Below are 22,984 nucleotides of genomic sequence, written 5' to 3' on the forward strand. Positions count from 1 at the left end.
AAGAAAGTAACTTAGTTGGCAATAGATGAGTTTTCAAATAAAAACTTGATGACTTTGTAGGTAGATAGCCCAGTGGCTGATTAAAGAAAGATAATGATCAGTGGCATAATGATTCATTGGAACAGAAACGGGTGCAGAAGGAACCTATCTGGGTGAAGGACAACCAAAGTAAACGGTGATGATATGGCAGATGCGACAGCTTACCTTTCAAACCAGCAATTCTTACATGATGGCAAGAGTGAGCATAACACAAGGTGGTCATCGTGCAGCAGCAAGGTCTCTTTCAGGCAGAAATTTTGCAGCAGACACAAGTTTCAAGATGTGCAGTCCAACCAAGCTCCTCTGAAGACGCAGAAAGAAACAGGCAAGGTTGAGGAACAGAAACGCAGAGGTCAGCCATGGAAACTGAAAGCAGCAGCCTGATGTCCCTTCTGCAGCAGACATCCAGCACTGCTGTCACAGAAACCTCTGGGACCCAAGTAGACCCCTCCACAGGGGTGCTGCCAAAAATCCACTCCTCCGAAGTGGAAACAAAGCCAAGCACAAAAACTCAGGGGCTGGGGTGTTTAACAAAGGTAGAAGTGCTCTGGACTGACGAGTCAAACATTTGTCTGTAGAAGAGCTGGATGGACGAGGGTCTGCAGCCAAAAGTGAAGCACAGCGGAGGCTCACTGAAGATCTGAGGCACTTCTACCAACAGAGTTGGGGATCTGGTCAGAATTAATGGAAACATAATGCTGAGAAGTACAAGCAGATTCTTATCCATCACACAATACCACCAGGGAGGTGTCTGATTGTCCCAACTTTATTCTGCAGCAGGACAATCACCTCAAGCACATGGCCAGGTTCATAAAGAACTATCTTCGGTGAAGGAGTTCTGCAACAGATGGTTTTGCCTCCACAGATCCCCGATCTCAACATCATAGAGGCTATCTGGGTTTACCTGGAGAGACAGAAGCAAGCAAGACAGCTAAAATCGCAGAAGAACTGTGGCAAGTTCTCCCAGATGTTCTGAACAACCTACCAGCCTATTTTCTTATAAAACTGCACGACAGTAAACCTGAGAGAATTGATGTAAAGGCGAAGGGGTGGTCACACCAAATATTGATTGATTTAGTTCTTTTACTGCTCTTCATAGTAATGTTTAGATATTTAGAAATTTTTAATTGTTTTTGAAAGCATCTTTGCTTTACAGATTCTTTTTACATGTGCTTAAGACGTTTGCATAGTACTATACCTGCATCAACTACTTCCCCGGTAGCCCAAGCCATACACGGACTACCTTCTGTGTAAAACGTCTCTTCAATGGTCGTAGCGATAAAAACCCTCAAGTTCCGATGAAATGCCTCCCCTCTCACCTTCAACCTGTGCCCTCTGGTTCTTGATTTCCTGATGCTGGGAAGAAGACTGAGTGCATCCGTGCCTCAAATAACCAAAATAAAACGCAAATTTGTAAAACAACTTTTCATATTCTCATGATATTCTGAAATGCTTCCTAATCATTCACAGCACCTGGAACAACAGGGTGGCTGGCAAGCCCGTGTTAGGGCTCAGCATGGACTAAACGGGCCGAATGGCCTGTTTGTGCGCTGCACTTTCCTTTGATTCCATTTAAGAAGCAATCAGGGTACTGTGGGGCAGGCACCAGCCAGGTATGAACAACATCTTCACCTGCTCTAGCACCTTCTCTTCTCCTCTCCCACGCCCTACTGATGAGCTTCCTCCGGATCCTCTCCCCCTTCCCCTCCCGTTTATTCTATGCTCCACTCCCCTCTCCTATCAGAGTCCTGCTCCTTTAGCCCTTCACTTCTCCCACCACCTCCTCCCAGCATGCACATTTTCCCCACTCACCCCTCACCTGCCAGCTTGTACCCCTCTCCTTCCTCCCCCACCTCTGATTCTGGCTTCTGCACCTCTTCCTTTCAGATTCAGATCCCAGATCAGATCAGATCCAGATTCAGTTTATTGTCATTTATAAACCACAAATACAATGCAGTTAAAAAATGAGACAACGTTCTCTGGAATGATATCACGAAAAAGCACAAAACAGACCACACAAGAAAAACCACATAACGTTTGGTAATCCAGCCCCCTTGGCCCGAAATGTCAACCATTTATCCCTCTCCATAGATGCTGCCTGACCTGCGGAGTTATCCAGCATTTTCTGTGTGTCTGTGTTGCTTTGGAACTTCTTGTGACAGCAGATACAGTTGATTTCATCCGTTCAGATGAAAGGACTCCACCCAAAGCATTGACTGCCCACTTCCCTCCACAGGTGTTGCCGACATCCTACAGCACTTGTACCCTCAGATTGTTATGCAATTCCTAACGTGTAGCTCCGCTCTGTAAAATCCGACATTACTCCAGCTAAACTGGAAAGCACAAATTTGCTAATTTGCTAGTATATTATATGTTTACCATCACTTCCTGAAAAACATCAGTAGTGGCTCGAACAACAAGTGGATAGCGGTGTTCTCAGAGAATTCACCCCAGTTCTTCCGGAACAGGCTAAAAGGATACATGGGAAGATGGTGAAATGCACTGTGGTAAATGGTTGCAGATTGTCTAAATTTCCAAGCACTGCACGAATAGATTCCTGTAACAAAGAAACATCAAAATAAGTTCAAAGTAAATTTATTATCAAAGCACATACAAAGTGTTAACATTATTTCATGCACTGCATGTGATAAGGTACTATACAAAAAGACTTAGGCACAGCGCTGCACTTGTCAATGTGGAGCAGAGAGTGAAATATAAATCTGGTGGGAGCAAAGGATGTGGGGAATTGTAAGGGGATAGCACCGCGGGAGGGGTGTGGGACAGGGAGCAGAGAAGGAGTGGCACAGCTGCAGACATATTCAGCCCTGAGACACCAGGCAAGGTCATTTGATTCCAAACAATCGGTTTATTGATCATTACAGAATGTCTCTCTGGTGCTTCCCGCTCCCTCCCCTCTCCCTTCCCCTTTTCCCAACCATGATTCCCCTCTCCCTGCCCCCTTCCCACTCTCAGTCCACAACAGAGACCAAGATCAGAATCAGGTTTATCATCACTCACACAAGTCATGAAATTTGCTTTTTTTTGCGCCTAAGACTTTTGCAGAGTACTGTAAACACAAGGGCAATGAAAAACTTGCAGCAGCATCATAGGAACATAGCATAGGAACAATCGGCAATGACAAGGAAAATATTAACATCAGCCGTGAGGTAATGTTGCAGCTCTGTGAGCCTCTGGTTTGACCACACTTGGAGAATTGTGTTCAGTTCTGGTCGCCACACCATAGGAAGGATGTAGAAGCTTCAATGAGGGAGCAGGTTTACAAGCAGGCTTTCCACTCCACGTTGACAAATACAGTACTGTGCAAATGTCTCAGGCACCCCAGCTATATATATATCTGCCTAAAACTTCGCGCAGTACTGTATATTTAGAAGAGTATCTAGTAGATTTGTGAACTGTCTGCTACATGTCACCTTTGTTCAATGGAGCTATCTTACTGACAGGCTCAGACGGAGTGGATGTGGAAAGGATGTTTCCTATAGTGGGGGAGTCTAGGACCAGGGGACACAGATAGAGTGGATGTGGAGAGGATGTTTCCTATAGTGGGAGAGTCTGGGACCAGAGGACACAGATAGAGTGGATGTGGAGAGGATATTTCCTGTAGTGGGGGAGTCTAGGACCAGAGGACACAGATAGAGTGGATGTGGAGAGGATGTTTCCTATAGTGGGGAAGTCTAGGACCAGAGGACACAGATAGAGTGGATGTGGAGAGGATGTTTCCTATAGTGGGGTAGTCTAGGACCAGAGGACACAGATAGAGTGGATGTGGAGAGGATGTTTCCTATAGTGGGGGAGTCTAGGACCAGAGGACACGGATAGAGAGGATGTGGAGAGGATGTTAGAAACATAGAAAATAGGTGCAGGAGTAGGCCATTCAGCCCTTCGAGCCTGCACCGCCATTCAGTATGATCATAGCTGATCATCCAACTCAGAACCCTGTACCTGCTTTCTCTCCATACCCCCTGATCCCTTTAGCCACAAGGGCTATATCTAACTTCCTCTTAAATATAGCCAATGAACCGGCCTCAACTGTTTCCTGTGGCAGAGAATTCCACAGATTCACCACTCTCTGTGTGAAGAAGCTTTTCCTCATCTTGGTCCTAAAAGGCTTCCCCTTTATCCTTAAACTGTGACCCCTCGTTCTGGACTTCCCCAACATCGGAAACAATCTTCCTGCGTCTAGCCTGTCCAATCCCTTTAGAATTTTATACGTTTCAATAAGATCCCCCCTCAATCTTCTAAATTCCAGTGAGTATAAGCCTAGTCGATCCAGTCTTTCTTCATATGAAAGTCCTGCCATCCCAGGAATCAATCTGGTGAACCTTCTCTGTACTCCCTCTATGGCAAGAATGTCTTTCCTCAGATTAGGGGACCAAAACTGCACACAATATTCTCGGTGCGGTCTCACCAAGGCCTTGTACAACTGCAGTAGAACCTCCCTGTTCCTGTACACAAATCCTTTTGCTATGAATGCCAACATTCCATTTGCCTTTTTCACCGCCTGCTGTACCTGCATGCCCACCTTCAATGACTGGTGTACAATGACACCCAGGTCTCGTTACATCTCCCCTTTTCCTAATTGGCCACTGTTCAGATAATAACCTGTTTTCCTGTTCTTGCAACCAAAGTGGATAACCTCACATTTATCCATATTAAATTGCATCTGCCATGAATTTGCCCACTCAGTTAACCTATCCAAGTCACCCTGCATCTTCTTAGCATCCTTCTCACAGCTAACACCGCCGCCCAGCTTCGTGTCATCCGCAAACTTGGAGATGCTGCATTTAATTCCCTCGTCTAAATCATTAATATATATTGTAAACAACTGGGGTCCCAGCACTGAGCCTTGCGGTACCCCACTAGTCACTGCCTGCCATTCTGAAAAGGTCCCGTTTACTCCCACTCTTTGCTTCCTGTCTGCCAACCAATTCTCTATCCACATCAATACCATACCCCCAATACCGTGTGCTTTAAGTTTGCACACTAATCTCCTGTGTAGGACCTTGTCAAAAGCCTTTTGAAAATCTAAATATACCACATCCACTGGCTCTCCCCTATCCACTCTACTAGTTACATCTTCAAAAAATTCTATAAGATTCGTCAGACATGATTTTCCTTTCACAAATCCATGCTGACTTTGTCCGATGATTTCACCTCTTTCCAAATGTGCTGTTATCACATCTTTGATAACCGACTCTAGCATTTTCCCCACCACCGATGTCAGACTAACCGGTCTATAATTCCCCAGTTTCTCTCTCCCTCTTTTTTTAAAAAATTGGGGTTACATTAGCCACCCTCCAATCCTCAGGAACTAATCCAGAATCTAAGGAGTTTTGAAAAATTATCACTAATGCATCCACTATTTCTTGGGCTACTTCCTTAAGCACTCTGGGATGCAGACCATCTGGCCCTGGGGATTTATCTGCCTTTAATCCCTTCAATTTACCTAACACCACTTCCCTACTAACATGTATTTCCCTCAGTTCCTCCATCTCACTAGACCCTCGGTCCCTTACTATTTCCGGAAGATTATTTATGTCCTCCTTAGTGAAGACAGAACCAAAGTAGTTATTCAATTGGTCTGCCATGTCTTTGTTCCCTATGATCAATTCACCTGTTTCTGACTGTAAAGGACCTACATTTGTCTTGACCAATCTTTTTCTTTTCACGTATCTATAAAAGCTTTTACAGGCAGTTTTTATGTTCCCTGCCAGCTTTCTCTCATAATCTTTTTTCCCTTTCCTAATTAAGCCCTTTGTCCTCCTCTGCTGGTCTCTGAATTTCTCCCAGTCCTCAGGTGTGCCGCTTTTTTTTTGCTAATTCATATGTTTCTTCTTTGGACTTGATACTATCCCTAATTTCCTTGTCAGCCATGGGTGTACTACCTTCCCTAGTTTATTCTTTTGCCAAACTGGGATGAACAATTGTTGTAGTTATCCATGCGATCTTTAAATGCTTGCCATTGCATATCCACCGTCAACCCTTTAAGTATCATTTGCCAGTCTATCTTAGCTAATTCACGTCTCATACCTTCAAAGTTACCCTTCTTTAAGTTCAGAACCTTTGTTTCTGAGTTAACTATGTCACTCTCCATCTTAATGAAGAATTCCACCATACTATGGTCACTCTTACCCAAGGGGCCTCGCACGACAAGATTGCTAATTAACCCTTCCTCATTGCTCAATACCCAATCTAGAATGGCCTGCTCTCTAGTTGGTTCCTCGACATGTTGGTTCAGAAAACCATCCCGCATACATTCCAAGAAATCCTCTTCCTCAGCACCCTTACCAATTTGGTTCACCCAATCTATATGTAGATTGAAGTCACCCATTATAACTACTGTTCCTTTATTGCACGCATTTCTAATTTCCTGTTTAATGCCATCCCCAACCTCACTACTACTGTTATGTGGCCTGTACACAACTCCCACCAGCGTTTTCTGCCCCTTAGTGTTATGCAGCTCTACCCATATCGATTCCACATCCTCCAGGCTAATGTCCTTCCTTTCTATTGCGTTAATCTATTCTCTAACCAACAATGCTACCCCACCTCCTTTTCTTTCCTGTCTATCCCTCCTGAATATTGAATATCCCTGGATGTTGAGCTCCCATCCTTGGTCACCCTGGAGCCATGTCTCTGTGATCCCAACTATATCATATTCATTAATAACTATCTGCACATTCAATTCATCCACCTTGTTACGAATGCTCCTCACATTGACACACAAAGCCTTCAGGCTTGTTTTTACAACATTCTTAGCCCTTATACAACTATGTTGAAAAGTGGCTCTTTTTGCTTTTTGCCCTGGATTTGCCTGCCTGCCACTTTTACTTTTCACCTCACTACTTTTTGCTTCTACCCTCATGTTACACCCCTCTGTCTCTCTGCACTTGTTCCCATCCCCCTGCCACATTAGTTTAAAGCCTCCTGAACAGCAGTAGCAAATGCTCCCCCTAGAACATTGGTTCCAGACCAGCCCAGGTGCAGACTGTCCTGTTTATACTGGTCCCACCTCCCCCAGAACTGGGTCCAATGCCCCAGAAATTTGAATCCCTCCCCCTTGCACCATTTTTCAAGCCACATATTCATCTGAAATATCCTCCTATTTCTACTCTGACTAGCACGTGGCACTGGTAGTAATCCAGAGATTATTACCTTGTGGTCCTACTTTTTAGTTTATCTCCTAACTCCCTAAATTCACCTTGTAGGACCTCATCCCGTTTTTTACCTATATCCTTGGAACCTATGTGCACCACGACCACTGGCTGTTCACCCTCCCATTCCAGAATGTCCTGCAGCCGCTTAGAGACATCCTTGACCCTTGCACCAGGGAGGCAACATACCATCCTGGAGTCTCGTTTGCAGCCGCAGAAATGCCTATTCCCCTTACAATCGAATCCCCTATCACTATAGCTTTCCCACTCCTTTTCCTTCCCTCCTGTGCCGCAGAGCCACCCATGGTGCAATGAACTTGGCTGCTGCTGCCTTCCCCTGATGAGATATCTCCCCCAACAGTATCCAAAACAGTATATCTGTTTAGGAGGGAGATGACCCCAGGGGACTCCTGCACTACCTGCCTATAGTTTCCTATAGTGGGGGAGTCTAGGACCAGAGGACACAGATAGAGTGGATGTGGAGAGGATGTTTCCTATATTGGGGGAGTCTAGGACCAGAGGACACAGATTGAGTGGATGTGGAGAGGATGTTTCCTATAGTGGGGGGAGTCTAGGACCAGAGAACACAGATAGAGTGGATATGGAGAGATGTTTCCTATAGTGGAGGTGTTCAGGACCAGAGGGCAAAGCCTCAGAATAGACGAATGTCCCTTTAGAACAGAGATGAGGAGCAATTTCTTTAGCCAAACGGTTGTGAATCTGTGGAATTCATTGCCACAGACGGCTGTGGAGAGCAAATCATTGGGTATATTTTAAGTGAAGATTAATAGGTTCTTGAATAGTCAGGGCATCAGAAGTTGCCAGAAGGCAGGAGAATGGGTTTGCGAGGGATAATAAATCAGCATGATGGAATGGTGGAGCAGGCCTGCTGAGCTACATGCCCTGTGGTACCGTCTTATGGTACTTTTGAAGAGGAGCCACTAAGATAATGAAAAAAAACAGATCCAATTTGCACAAGGTCCTAAAAAAATGAGAAGAGAGAAACATTCGGTACTCCGGTTTCCTTTAGAGTTTAAAATTTATTTAATTATTACATCCATCCCACAATGAGAGGGAGAAAAATTCTTTGCCTTCTGACTCCATTGCAATATACGACATGTGAAATTAAAAGTCTAATTGTTTGTAGAAAGAAGCTGTCCCGTAGTCTGTTGGTCCTGGATTTAAAACTGTGGTAGCGTTTGCCCGATGGAAGCAGGTGAAACAGTTTACGGTTGGGTTGACTGGTGTCCCCGATGATCTTCCAGGCCTCCTTTCTGCAGTAAGTGTCCTCAATGGAGGGAAGTTCACATCCACAGATGCGCTGGGCTGTCCGTACCACTCTCTGCAGTGCCCAGCGATCAAGGTTGGTGCAGTTCCCGTACCAGGCAGTGATACAGCCAGTCAGGGTGCTCTCAATGGTGCAGAAGGTCTTGAGGATTTGGGGGTCCATGCCGAACTTCTTCAGTCGCCTGAGGTGGAAGAGATGCCGCTGTGCTTTATTGCCACAAAGCCGGTGTGTACAGTCCAGGTGAGATCATCGGTGATGTGTATACTGAGGAACTTTAAACTACTCACCCTCTCAACTGCAGACCCATTGATGTTGATCGGGTTGAGCCTGTCTCTGTTCCTCCTGTGATCCACAATCAGCTCTCTTGTTTTGTGGACATTGAGGGAGAGGTTTTTATCCTGGTCCAGAGACGCCCAGGATAACGTTGGTAGGTTAGCTGATCATTTTAAATTGTCCTGTAATTAGGCTAGGGTTAAAATGGGGGCAGCTGTGTGACGCAGCTCAAAGGGCCGGAAGGGCTGTATCTCAATAGATAAAATATACTATAAATTACAATAAGAAAAGTAAACTTAAAAATCTCGTGCCTGCTTTGTGTTCGCCTTCCTTCTGTGTGAAACAAACATATGGCCATCTACGAACTGCGAAGAGCCAAAGAAGCGCGAGCCAATAGAATTGAAAGGTCAACGGAAAGATTGGCCAATCAGGACCGATGCAAGCGAGTTTTGTAGACTCGAGCACTCCCAGAGAGAAACACCAACACATCCACACTGAGGATGTCACCTCGACTGGTGATGAAACGTTTGCCAGCTAATTGCCAAGCTCGGCGAACACCTTGACATCAAATGCCTTGACTGAGCTACAAATACTCACCACCATCCAAATGTATTAAAAATGTGTTCTTTCTGACATCCTTTACCTTTATCTGTGAGAGCAGACTGAGGCTCCTGTTAGGATCTCCTCAATTTAAGAATTCCCCCTTGGCTGCAATGGGATCCTGACCCACACCACGAAGTCTGGAATGACCAAATAAACCACAGCTCTCTTCCTCTCTTTTCCACTGTAGCTACACCCCAAAACTCTTTCGTTATCCCCAGTTCCAATCTGGAAACTAATTTTTAAAGAGACTCTCAGGCTCTCTCCCAGAGTCACACGCTCGGCAGCCACCTCCCCTGTGACGCCCTCCGTTGGTTGGGGTTGACCGTTGGATGTTGCATCCTAGCTGTCTACGAGATATGTAGTCCGGGGCAGTACAATATGGAGAAGACACTGTTGCCCATGCAGCAAGCTCACCATCTGATGAATCCAAAGGATCAGCAGAGACCGATACAGATTGGCGTCACTGGCATAGCAGGAGTTACCAATCAGTGTTGAACTCAACATAGGACTGCCTTAGGGACTCCAGCTCCTGATTTTTCTCTCAGGGTTTACTCATGAAGCCTTCCCCACGAGTGGGTATAGCCGCAAGGCAGCGGAGGTTTGAGATCAGAGATTTCTTTCTTCTCGATGAACTGCCAACCACAGCTGATGAGCCCCATCTGCCCGAAACCCATACCACACCAGCAATTCTGTAGTTGCCTCTGCCAACTCAAAACGTTAGAGCATTACTTCCTGTAGCTGCATCAGCTGTGGGAGGCAGGCTTATCTCTAAGCCAGAAGCCTGAGTCATGTACTTGGGCAATAACGTCTAGACTCACACTTCCAGTTAGGGCTGAGATACCGATCTCTAGATGAGCTACACCCCTCATCAGCTCTTATGGTTCGACATACAAGAAGTTTCATGTTAGAAGACTGAAGAAACCTACAGCCATCAGGCTCTTGAACCAAAGGGGATAACTTCACTCACCTCAACACTGAACTGATTCCACAACCTACGGACTCACTTTCAAGACCTACACAACTCATGCTCTCAGTATTAGTTAGTTACCTGTCTTAATATTTGCACAATCTCTCTTCTTTTGCACATCGGGTGTTTGCTTATGTGTAGCTTTTCATAAATTCTAATGTGCTGCGTTATTTTCCTGTGACTGCCCACAAGAACTGAATCTCAAGGTAGTAAATGGTGATATACACACTCAATGATAATGAATTTATTTTTTATTTCGAGATACAGCCCAGTGAGCTGTGCTGCCCACTGCCCACAACCCACCGATTTCACCCGAGCCTAATCACAGGACAATTTGCAATGGCCAATTATTAATCCACTAACTAGTACGTCTTTGGACTGTGGGAGGAAGCCTCACACACTCACGGGAAGGTCGTATGAGCTTCTCACAGGCAGCATCGGAATTGATCTCTGAGCTCCAACTGTAACAGCATCGTGCTAACCGCTAGGCGACCATGACACCCGTACCCCGTTTACTTTGAAACTTTCACAGCTTCAGTGTTTGTTACCGATTATGGGATAGAAAACCTGGCTGAGTGGTGCCACAAGATCAGCCTCTCACTCAGTGTCAACAGTACCAAGGGACTAATCAGTGACTAGAAGGGGGGTGGGGGGGGGAGGTCCAGATGACTACGTGGTAAGTTTCACTGATGGATCAGCTGTGAAGCGAGTTAGTAACTTCATATTCCTGGGCTACTGACCGCATTAAATGACCCAAGGACATACAAAGCAGTTCAACGATCACAGGAACACATACTATCGAATACAAAAAGGCTTAGATAGAGTGGATGTGGAGAGGATGTTTCCTATAGTGGGGGAGTCTAGAACCAGAGGGCACAGATAGAGTGGATGTGGAGAGGATGTTTCCTATAGTGGGGGAGTCTAGGACCAGAGGGTGCAGATAGAGTGGATGTGGAGAGGATGTTGCCTATAGTGGGGGAGTCTAGGACCAGAGGACACAGATAGAGTGGATGTGGAGAGGATGTTTCCTATAATGGGGGAGTCTAGGTCCAGAGGGTGCAGATAGAGTGGATGTGGAGAGGGTGTCCCTATAGTGGAAAGTTGAGGACCTGAAGGCACAGTTTCAGAATAGAGGGATATCCATTTAGAACAGAGATGAGGTGGAATTTTATTTAGCCACAGAGGGAGAATCTGTGGAATTCCTGGTCACAGATGGCAGTGGATGCCAAGTCACTGGGTACATTTAAAGCAGACATTTGGTAAACACAACTTTTGATTTGATTTTGATTTGGTAAACACGAGGAAATCTGCAGATGCTGGAAATTCAAGCAACACACACAAAATGCTGGTGGAACACAGCAGGCCAGGCAGCATCTATAGGGAGAAAAGGGGCCCTTTTCTTTCTCCCGAGGCCTCCCGCCCCATGATCCTTTCCCTTCTCCAGCTCTGTATCCCTTTTGCTGATCACCTTTCTGGCTCTCAGCTTCACCCCACCCCCTCCGGTCTTCTCCTATCATTTCGCATTTTCCCCTCCCCCTCCTACTTTCAAATCTCTTACTATCTTTCCTTTCAGTTAGTCCTGACAAAGGGTCTCGGCCCGAAACGTCAACAGAGCTTCTCCCTATAGATGCTGCCTGGCCTGCTGTGTTCCACCAGCATTTTGTGTGTGTTGCTTAGGTTTTTGATTTGTCAGGGTGTCCGAGGTTATGGGAAGAAAAGGTTTGAGAGGGATAATAAATCAGCCCAGGATGGGATGTTGAAGCAGACTTGATGGGCTGAATGGCCTAATTCAGTTACAGTGTGCTATGGAAGGAGGATAGACTTCTACTTCTACGCCCGTTTTGAGGCGGAAAATGACGTGGCGGTGAGGAAGTCCACCCCTCCTGCAAATGACCAGGTGCTGTGTCTCACCGTGGCTGATGTGAGAAGAGCCCTGTGCAGGGTCAACCCACGGAAGGCTGCTGGACCAGACAACATTCCTGGTAGAGTGCTCAGAGGATGTGCAGACCAGCTAGCAGATGTTCTCACTGACATCTTCAACATCTCCCTAAGCAGCGCCACCATTCCAACGTGCTTCAAGGTTGCCACCACTGTCCCCGTGCCAAAGAAGTCTTCAGTGTCCTGCCTCAACGACCACCATCCCATTGCGCTTACATCCATCGTGATGAAGTGTTTCGAGAGGCTTGTCATGAAGCATATCAAGACCCTGCTGCCCCCCTCACTGGACCCTCTGCAGTTTGCGTACCGTCCCAACCGCTCAACAGATGATGCCATTGCCACCACCCTCCACCTGGCCCTAACCCACCTGGACAAAAAAAGACACATACGCTCGGATGCTGTTCATAGACTTCAGTTCAGCATTCAACACAATCATCCCTCAGAAACTGATTGGAAAGCTGAGCCTACTGGGCCTGAACACCTCCCTCTGCAACTGGATCCTAGACTTCCTGACTGGGAGACCTCAGTCAGTCCAGATCGGAGGCAGCATCTCCAAAACCATCACACTGAGCATGGGAGCCCCCCAGGGCTGTGTGCTCAGTCCACTGCTGTTCACTCTGCTGACCCACGACTGTGCTCCATCTCACCTGGTCCCTCGACACAAGCTCCAAAGCAAAGAAAGCCCAGCAGCGTCACTACTTTCTGTGTTGTTTTTTTACGTAGTTCAGTCTAGTTTTTGTACTGTGTCATGTAACACCATGGTCCTGAAAAACGTTGTCTCATTTTTACTATGTACTGTACCAGCAGTTATGGTCAAAATGACAATAAAAGTGACTTGACTTGACTAGACTTCCCATTTTTAAGATTGGATTTCTCAGCCACTATCTTTCTTTTTCTTTTTACAATATTTTTATTCAGAAAAAACAAGATTTACAGAGTGCAACACATAGATACATCTCAACATAAAGTGTGTACATTCATATATTGTAATAAAATTGATCAAAATGTTATAGCACATCACATAAAGGTATACCACTCTGTAATCAAAAATTTAAAGATAGGTCATACATCATAAAATAAATTTTTTATATAAAAAAAGTCAACCCCCTACTAACTACCAAAGAAAAAAGCTGATGGATGATAATGGATAATTAGAAAAAAAAACATATTCACTTAAGAAGAGAAGATAGAAATATACATAAAAGTCTGTGCACTGTTAAACTTTATAAATTGGAAAAGTAATTTAGGAAAGGTCCCCAGATATCATAAAAAGATTGTTTTGAATTTAAGACTGAGCAGCGGATCTTCTCTAAATTTAAATAAGACATAATATCACGTAGCCATTAGCCACTATCAACTATGTTAATACTTCCACCTTCCCATGTGGTGGGGGTCTGGCATTCACCCTGTTAATTATCAATGCAATACCATCTATCAAACTTAAATATTTGTTTGCCAAAAGAATTTGAACATACCTCTAACTCTTGTCCAACTTGCTCTCTGTTTATTCCCAAGTCTTCTCTGTAAAAGTGGAAAGGTTTTGAATATGTGACACCAGGTAACCCCACATCTAATGCAGAAGTCAAAAAATGTACTTATACAATCAATGTACATTCCTATGCACAAGTCTTAGGCACATATACACAACCAGGGTGTCTAAGACTTTTGCACAGTACTGTATTTGTCGACGTGAAGCAGTGAGCGAGTTTGTAAATCTGTCGGGAGCAAAGGATGTTGGGAATGGTGAGGGTGGAGCGCCGTGGGAGGGGTGTGGGACAGGGGGCAGAGAAGGAGTGTCAGGGGTGGGTACAGACACACCCAGCCCTGAGACACCAGGCAAGGTCATTTGATTCCAAACAATTGGTTTACTGATCATTACAGAATGTCTCTCTGGTGCTTCCCGCTCCCTCCCCTCTCCCTTCCCCTTTTCCCAACCACGATTCCCCTCTCCCTGCCCCCTTCCCACTCTCAGTCCACAATAGAGACCCAGATCAGAATCAGGTTTATCATCACTCACACAGGTCATGAAATTTGCTTCTTTTTTGCAACAACAGTACAGTGCGATACATAAAATTACTATAGTACTGTGCAAAAGTCTTCGGCACCCTGGCTCTCTCTATATATATGTGCCTCAGACATTTGCACAGTACTGTATGCCATGAAATTAAATAAGAAACATCGTTAAATAGCATAAAAATCAAAGCGACCATGGTACAAGATCGGGATGACTCATTCATTCAAAAGTTGCGAATTATACCGGTTTACATTTGCATAAACAGTGCAAGAGAACATGAGGATAGTGGTCAAACGATCTAACCTCTGCCTTAGATGAGAAACATTTAATGCAATGAATTTAACTCCCACGCTCCAATGCAAACCGCTTTGTCTTAACGGCTTTAATTTACATTTGGGACACACCCGTTGAAAAATTAAACTTGAGTCCAGTCTCACTCCCAGGTCATTATGGCCCTTATCCAGATAACAGTATAGTACAAACGTCAGCCATGCAGTCTTAGACACATACACACACCTATTTAAATTTCTTGCCCCTTGTGGGTGGGGTGTGTGTGTATTTTTCCCTGATCTCGGATCCTCTGTCAGAGGCCTGGGAGCTTGAGGGTTCAGTGCAGTATCCTTGCTCTTCTGAATGAAGATCTCACATGTTGTTCTAGGATTCATTGGAGCCACTCTCCCAGTCCAGGTGTCACAGCTCCAAGTGCTCCTATCACCACTGGCTTTAACCTTCCACATCCTCTCCATCTGCCCTTTGAAGCCCAGCTTCTTATATTCTTTCTTCCTGACGTTACTGTCATTCTGGACTGCCACATCAATTACCATTGCTTTCTCCCGCTCCTTGTCCAGTATCACTCTGGCCGCTTATCGGTCTGTATCTGGCAGGATACAGGATCTTAGTTCTGTCATTCTCCTCTACCTTCTCGGGAGGTTCCCATTTGGACGAGGGAGTGTCCAATCCATACTCAGTGCAGAAGTCCCTGTACACAGTTGCTGCAGCTCGGTTGTGCTGTCCCTGCCTGCATCTTGCACCCTGCTGCCAATGCATGTATCAGGTTATAGGTCTCCGTTACGCTGGAGATTGCAGTTGTGAGTAGTGTTTCATTGGCTGCTTCTATAATGCCGTCTGATGGAATTTTATCACCAAGTCTGGGGAGGGTCGGTCAGTCGGATGGATGAGATAGATAGATATATAGCTAGGGTGCCCAATACTTTAGCACAGTACTGTATTTGTCAATGTGGAGTAGAGAACGAGTTTGTAAATCTGGCAGGAGCAAAGGATGTTGGGAATGGCTGGGGGGAGCGCCGTGGGAAGGGGACAGGGGTGGGGGTGGGGGGATTAAAACTCCCTTTTTCAGAGCTGGGAGAGAGTGCAAACAAATTAGGTTTAAGTTGGACAGAGGGTGGGGAAAGGACGTATGGTACAAAGGAATATCTCCAATGGGGTGTGGACTGGATTGCTGTGGAGAGTAACAGAAAAAATGCTGGAGGGACCTAGCTGGTCAGGCAACATCCAAGGAGAGGAATAAACAGTCAAGGTCCTCGGTGCAAAGCATTGACTGTTTATTCCTCTCCATTTGAAATGCCTCGGTCTGAAACGTCGACTGTTAATTCCTGTACATCTGAACGGTCCCAGTCTGAAACGTCGACTGTTAATTCCTCTCCATCTGAACGGTCCCAGTCTGAAACGTCGACTGTTAATTCCTCTCCATCTGAACGGTCCCAGTCTGAAACGTCGACTGTTAATTCCTCTCCATCTGAACGGTCCCAGTCTGAAACGTCGACTGTTAATTCCTCTCCATCTGAACAGTCCCAGTCTGAAACGTCGACTGTTAATTCCTCTCCATCTGAACGGTCTCAGTCTGAAACGTCGACTGTTAATTCCTCTCCATCTGAACGGTCCCAGTCTGAAACGTCGACTGTTAATTCCTCTCCATCTGAACGGTCCCAGTCTGAAACGTCGACTGTTAATTCCTCTCCATCTGAACGGTCCCAGTCTGAAACGTCGACTGTTAATTCCTCTCCATCTGAACGGTCCCAGTCTGAAACGTCGACTGTTAATTCCTCTCCATCTGAACGGTCCCAGTCTGAAACGTCGACTGTTAATTCCTCTCCATCTGAACGGTCCCAGTCTGAAACGTCGACTGTTAATTCCTCTCCATCTGAACGGTCCCAGTCTGAAACGTCGACTGTTAATTCCTCTCCATCTGAACGGTCCCAGTCTGAAACGTCGACTGTTAATTCCTGTACATCTGAACGGTCCCAGTCTGAAACGTCGACTGTTAATTCCTCTCCATCTGAACGGTCCCAGTCTGAAACGTCGACTGTTAATTCCTCTCCATCTGAACGGTCCCAGTCTGAAACGTCGACTGTTAATTCCTCTCCATCTGAACGGTCCCAGTCTGAAACGTCGACTGTTAATTCCTGTACATCTGAACGGTCCCAGTCTGAAACGTCGACTGTTAATTCCTCTCCATCTGAACGGTCCCAGTCTGAAACGTCGACTGTTAATTCCTCTCCATCTGAACGGTCCCAGTCTGAAACGTCGACTGTTAATTCCTCTCCATCTGAACGGTCCCAGTCTGAAACGTCGACTGTTAATTCCTCTCCATCTGAACGGTCTCAGTCTGAAACGTCGACTGTTAATTCCTCTCCATCTGAACGGTCCCAGTCTGAAACGTCGACAGTTAATTCCTCTCCATCTGAACGGTCCCAGTCTGAAACGTCGACTGTTAATTCCTCTCCATCTGAACGGTCCCAGTCTGAAACGTCGACTGTTAATTCCTCTCCATCTGAACGGTCCCAGTCTGAAACGTCGACTGTTAATTCCTCTCCATCTGAACGGTCTCAGTCTGAAACGTCGACTGTTAATTCCTCTCCATCTGAACGGTCCCAGTCTGAAACGTCGACAGTTAATTCCTCTCCATCTGAACGGTCCCAGTCTGAAACGTCGACTGTTAATTCCTGTACATCTGAACGGTCCCAGTCTGAAACGTCGACTGTTAATTCCTCTCCATCTGAACGGTCCCAGTCTGAAACGTCGACTGTTAATTCCTCTCCATCTGAACGGTCCCAGTCTGAAACGTCGACTGTTAATTCCTCTCCATCTGAACGGTCCCAGTCTGAAACGTCGACTGTTAATTCCTCTCCATCTGAACGGTCCCAGTCTGAAACGTCGACTGTTAATTCCTCTCCATCTGAACAGTCCCAGTCTGAAACGTCGACTGTTAATTCCTCTCCATCTGAACGGTCCCAGTCTGAAACGTCGACAGTTAATTCCTCTCCATCTGAACGGTCCCAGTCTGAAACGTCGACTGTTAATTCCTGTACATCTGAACAGTCCCAGTCTGAAACGTCGACTGTTAATTCCTGTACATCTGAACGGTCCCAGTCTGAAACGTCGACTGTTAATTCCTCTCCATCTGAACGGTCCCAGTCTGAAACGTCGACTGTTAATTCCTCTCCATCTGAACGGTCCCAGTCTGAAACGTCGACTGTTAATTCCTCTCCATCTGAACGGTCCCAGTCTGAAACGTCGACTGTTAATTCCTCTCCATCTGAACGGTCCCAGTCTGAAACGTCGACTGTTAATTCCTCTCCATCTGAACGGTCCCAGTCTGAAACGTCGACTGTTAATTCCTCTCCATCTGAACGGTCCCAGTCTGAAACGTCGACTGTTAATTCCTGTACATCTGAACAGTCCCAGTCTGAAACGTCGACTGTTAATTCCTCTCCATCTGAACGGTCCCAGTCTGAAACGTCGACTGTTAATTCCTGTACATCTGAACAGTCCCAGTCTGAAACGTCGACTGTTAATTCCTCTCCATCTGAACGGTCCCAGTCTGAAACGTCGACTGTTAATTCCTCTCCATCTGAACGGTCTCAGTCTGAAACGTCGACTGTTAATTCCTCTCCATCTGAACGGTCCCAGTCTGAAACGTCGACTGTTAATTCCTCTCCATCTGAACGGTCCCAGTCTGAAACGTCGACTGTTAATTCCTCTCCATCTGAACGGTCTCAGTCTGAAACGTCGACTGTTAATTCCTCTCCATCTGAACGGTCCCAGTCTGAAACGTCGACTGTTAATTCCTCTCCATCTGAACGGTCCCAGTCTGAAACGTCGACTGTTAATTCCTCTCCATCTGAACGGTCCCAGTCTGAAACGTCGACTGTTAATTCCTCTCCATCTGAACGGTCTCAGTCTGAAACGTCGACTGTTAATTCCTCTCCATCTGAACGGTCCCAGTCTGAAACGTCGACTGTTAATTCCTGTACATCTGAAGGGTCTCTATTGGGCAGAAAGTACAGAAGCCTGAAATCCCTCAGCACATGTACAGCTACTTCCCTTCAACCATAAGGTTCTTGAACCAACCAACACAGCCCTAAAAACTACATTTTAGCAAGTCTTTGCACTAAAATGGACTCTTTGCTTTAATTGTGTTCTCCCTTGTAAAAATTGTGTGTATTCTCTGCTTCTTTTCTGAATACTGCTTACCTGATGCCTTGTACCTGTGATGTGGCTGCAGGTAAGATTTGCATTGCACCTATGTACAGATGTGTGTAGGACAATAAACTCGATGAGTATAAATGGCATGAAAGCTGGCTTTTTACAGCAGAACTACAGCACATAACAAACATGACAACATATCTTCCATAAACCTCAACTAACATAAATTATGCTTTACTTACCTAGCGATACATCGGCCCTTTGGGCCACCCTGCCCCAGCAACCCCACAACACCGATTAACACTAACCAAATCACAGGACGGTTTACAGTAACTAGTTAACCTACCCGGTACGCCTTTGGACTGTGTGAGAAAACCCACACATCCCACGGGGATGGCGTACAGGGACTCCTTACGGAACGGCGCCGGAAGTGAACTCCAGACTCCGGAACGCCCCAAGCTGTAGTGGCGTTGTGCTAACCACTACACCACCATGGCGCTCATGGTAAGTCACACGTAACTTTCACAACAGAATATGCAAAAATAAAGCACCACACACAAAATGCTGGTGGAACACAGCAGGCCAGGCAGCATCTATAGGGAGAAGCGCTGTCGACGTTTCGGGCCGAGACACTAATGCAAAAATAAACATGATTATATTAGGGCGAGTAGTCTGACCAGAACCTGTTGTTGAACCTTGAGATGTGGGTCTTCAGGCTCCAGTACTTCCTCCTGCCTGATGGCTTTATTGAGAAGTCAGCATGTTCCAGGTGGTGAGGGCCTTTCATGACAAACGTAGTCTTCCTCAGATATTACCTCCTCCAGAGGCTGGGACTGGTTGAGTGCCACCTGTTTCTGTGTCCCTGCACACTGGAATTCCCAGCCTGTGATGCAGCCAGTCAGAATGTACATCTGTGGAGGGTTATCAGTCTCCAATCTCCTTGGGCTTCTGAGTTGAGATACTGGTGTGCCTTCGTCATGTGCTGGGCCCAGGGCAGATTGCCACACGTGTTGGCACCCAGGACCTTGAGCTGCTCACTCTTTGCACTGAAAGTCCTACAACGAGGACTGCTTTTGTTTGTCTGACTTCCACTTCTCAGTCGGTTCCTTGGCTTTGCTGACGTTCAGTGCAAGCTTGTTGCTACGACACCACTCTCCCTTCTGAGCTATCTCACTCCTCACCACCATCCATGGTTCTACCAACCACACTGGTATCATTGGCGGATTTGTTGATGGCATTGGAGCCGTGCAGTCATAAGAATAGAGCAGGAGAGGTTTCCACTCTGTACTGATTGTGTTCTCCCAGCGAGGGAGTGGAGGACCCAATTGCAGGGGGAGATATGGAGGCCCAGGTTTCGGAGCTTGATAGTAAGGTTTGAGGGGATGATGGTGTTGAATGCTGTGCTGTAGTCAATGCTTGTGTTGTCCAGGTGACAGCCACTACTGTAGACCTACGTTAATAGGTGAATTGAAGTTGGTCCGTCCTTGCTGGAACGGTAGATATGAGCCACAATCAATCACTCAGAGCACTTCATCACAAGGACCTAAGCACTACCAGATGGTAGTTCTTGCAAACTCATTCGCGAGGCCAGTGATGTTGTGGGGGTGGAACTGGACTCTTTGACGGTGGTGTCTGAAAAGAGGATGCTGTCCAAGTTGCATGCCATCTTGGACAATGTCTCCCATCCACTCCATAATGTACTGGTTAGGCACAGGAGTACATTCAGCCAGAGACTCATTCTACCGAGATGTAACACTGAGGACATTCCTGCCTGTGGCCATCAAACTTTACAACTCCTCCCTCGGAGAGTCAGACACCCTGAGCCAACAGGCTGGTCCTGGACTTATTTCCACTTGGCACAATTTATTATTACTTAATTATTTATGGTTTTATATTGCTATATTCTTGGTTGGTGCGACTGTAACGAAACCCAGTTTCCCTCGGGATCAATAAAGTATGTCTGTCTGTCTGTGTCTTGATGCAAGTCACTAGTAGAAAAGATACCATCCTGAAGCAGGCCTTAGGAGAGAGAGAGGTTAAAGATGTCCCTGAACACTCCAGAGTGTTGGCCCGCGCAGGTTTTTAAACACTTGAGACCAAGGACACCATCACACCTTGACAACCTCCTGAAGAATGTCCAAGACAGAGATGACGGGGTTATCGGGTACTGAGGGGGCTCATGCAAATGCATTGTTAGTCACCTGATCAAGGGGACTAGGTTCATCAGAGAGGGATGCTTCACCGCCATTTGTGATATTCACTCCCACCTTGCAGGATGCGATGGCGTGCAAACCAGAAGGTGGATGAGATTCTTAAAGACAGGCATGGCTACAACAGAGCAGTGGAGTCGCAGGCGGACGGGTTAGAGTGGTGACAGGCGGACGGATTAGAGTGGTGACAGGCGGACGGGTTAGAGCAGTGGCAGGCAGACGGGTTAGAGCGGTGGCAGGCGGACGGGTTAGAGCGGTGACAGGCGGACGGGTTAGAGCGGTGACAGGCGGACGGGTTAGAGCGGTGGCAGGCGGACGGGTTAGAGCGGTGGCAGGCGGACGGGATAGAGCGGTGACAGGCGGACGGGTTAGAGCGGAGTCGCAGGCGGACGGGTTAGAGCGGTGACAGGCGGACGGGTTAGAGCGGAGACAGGCGGACGGGTTAGAGCGGTGACAGGCGGACGGGTTAGAACGGTGACAGGCGGACGGGATAGAGCGGAGACAGGCGGACGGGATAGAGCAGAGACAGGCGGACGGGTTAGAGCGGTGACAGGCGGACGGGTTAGAGCGGTGACAGGCGGACGGGTTAGAGCGGTAGCAGGCGGACGGGTTAGAGCGGTAGCAGGCGGACGGGTTAGAGCAGAGACAGGCGGACTGGTTAGAGCGGTGACAGGCGGACTGGTTAGAGCGGTGACAGGCGGACGGGTTAGAGCAGAGACAGGTGGACGGGTTAGAGCGGTGACAGGCGGACGGGTTAGAGCGGTGACAGGCGGACGGGTTAGAGCGGAGTCGCAGGCGGACGGTTTAGAGCGGAGTCGTAGGCGGACGGGTTAGAGTGGAGTTGCAGGTGGATGGGTTAGAGCAGAGACAGGCGGACGGGTTAGAGCGGTGACAGGCGGACGGGTTAGAGCGGTGGCAGGCGGACGGGTTTGAGCGGTGGCAGTCGGACGGGATAGAGCGGTGACAGGCGGACGGGTTAGAGCGGAGTCGCAGGTGGACGGGTTAGAGCGGTGACAGGCGGACGGGTTAGAGCGGTGGCAGGCGGACGGGTTAGAGCGGTGGCAGGCGGACGGGTTAGAGCGGAGTCGCAGGCGGACGGTTTAGAGCGGAGTCGTAGGCGGACGGGTTAGAGTGGAGTTGCAGGTGGATGGGTTAGAGCAGAGACAGGCGGACGGGTTAGAGCAGTGACAGGCGGACGGGTTAGAGTGGTGGCAGGCGGACGGGTTTGAGCGGTGTCAGGCGGACGGGTTAAGTGGAGTCTTAGGCGGACGGATTAGAGCGGTGACAGGCGGACGGGTTAGAGCGGAGTCGCAGGCCGACGGGTTAGAGTGGTGACAGGCGGACGGGTTAGAGCGGTGACAGGCGGACGGGTTAGAGCGGTGACAGGCGGACGGGTTAGAGCGGAGTCGCAGGCGGACGGTTTAGAGCGGAGTCGCAGGCGGACGGTTTAGAGCGGAGTCGTAGGCGGACGGGTTAGAGTGGAGTTGCAGGTGGATGGGTTAGAGCAGAGACAGGCGGACGGGTTAGAGCGGTGACAGGCAGACGGGTTAGAGCGGTGGCAGGCGGACGGGTTTGAGCGGTGGCAGGCGGACGGGATAGAGCGGTGACAGGCGGACGGGTTAGAGCGGAGTCGCAGGCCGACGGGTTAGAGTGGTGACAGGCGGACGGGTTAGAGCGGTGACAGGCGGACGGGTTAGAGCGGTGACAGGCGGACGGGTTAGAGCGGAGTCGCAGGCGGACGGTTTAGAGCGGAGTCGCAGGCGGACGGTTTAGAGCGGAGTCGTAGGCGGACGGGTTAGAGTGGAGTTGCAGGTGGATGGGTTAGAGCAGAGACAGGCGGACGGGTTAGAGCGGTGACAGGCAGACGGGTTAGAGCGGTGGCAGGCGGACGGGTTTGAGCGGTGGCAGGCGGACGGGATAGAGCGGTGACAGGCGGACGGGTTAGAGCGGAGTCGCAGGTGGACGGGTTAGAGCGGTGACAGGCGGACGGGTTAGAGCGGTGGCAGGCGGACGGGTTAGAGCGGAGTCGCAGGC

At 47.7% G+C, this 22,984-nt stretch overlaps 1 protein-coding gene across 1 annotated transcript in view; it reads right to left on the reverse strand.

Annotated features, from left to right (window-relative positions):
• Positions 1–22,984, reverse strand: part of LOC140717874 (uncharacterized) — a 107,121-nt gene that overhangs the window by 40,541 nt on the left and 43,596 nt on the right. The window contains exons 3-4 of the mRNA XM_073031599.1: positions 13,756–13,801; positions 2,521–2,596 (exon numbers count right to left, since the gene is read on the reverse strand). Coding sequence (XP_072887700.1) covers positions 2,521–2,596; positions 13,756–13,801 — 122 coding nt within the window. The remainder of the gene's footprint in view (positions 1–2,520; positions 2,597–13,755; positions 13,802–22,984) is intronic.

The sequence above is a fragment of the Hemitrygon akajei genome, chromosome 28 (genome assembly GCF_048418815.1).
Source record: "Hemitrygon akajei chromosome 28, sHemAka1.3, whole genome shotgun sequence".
NCBI lineage: Eukaryota > Metazoa > Chordata > Chondrichthyes > Myliobatiformes > Dasyatidae > Hemitrygon > Hemitrygon akajei.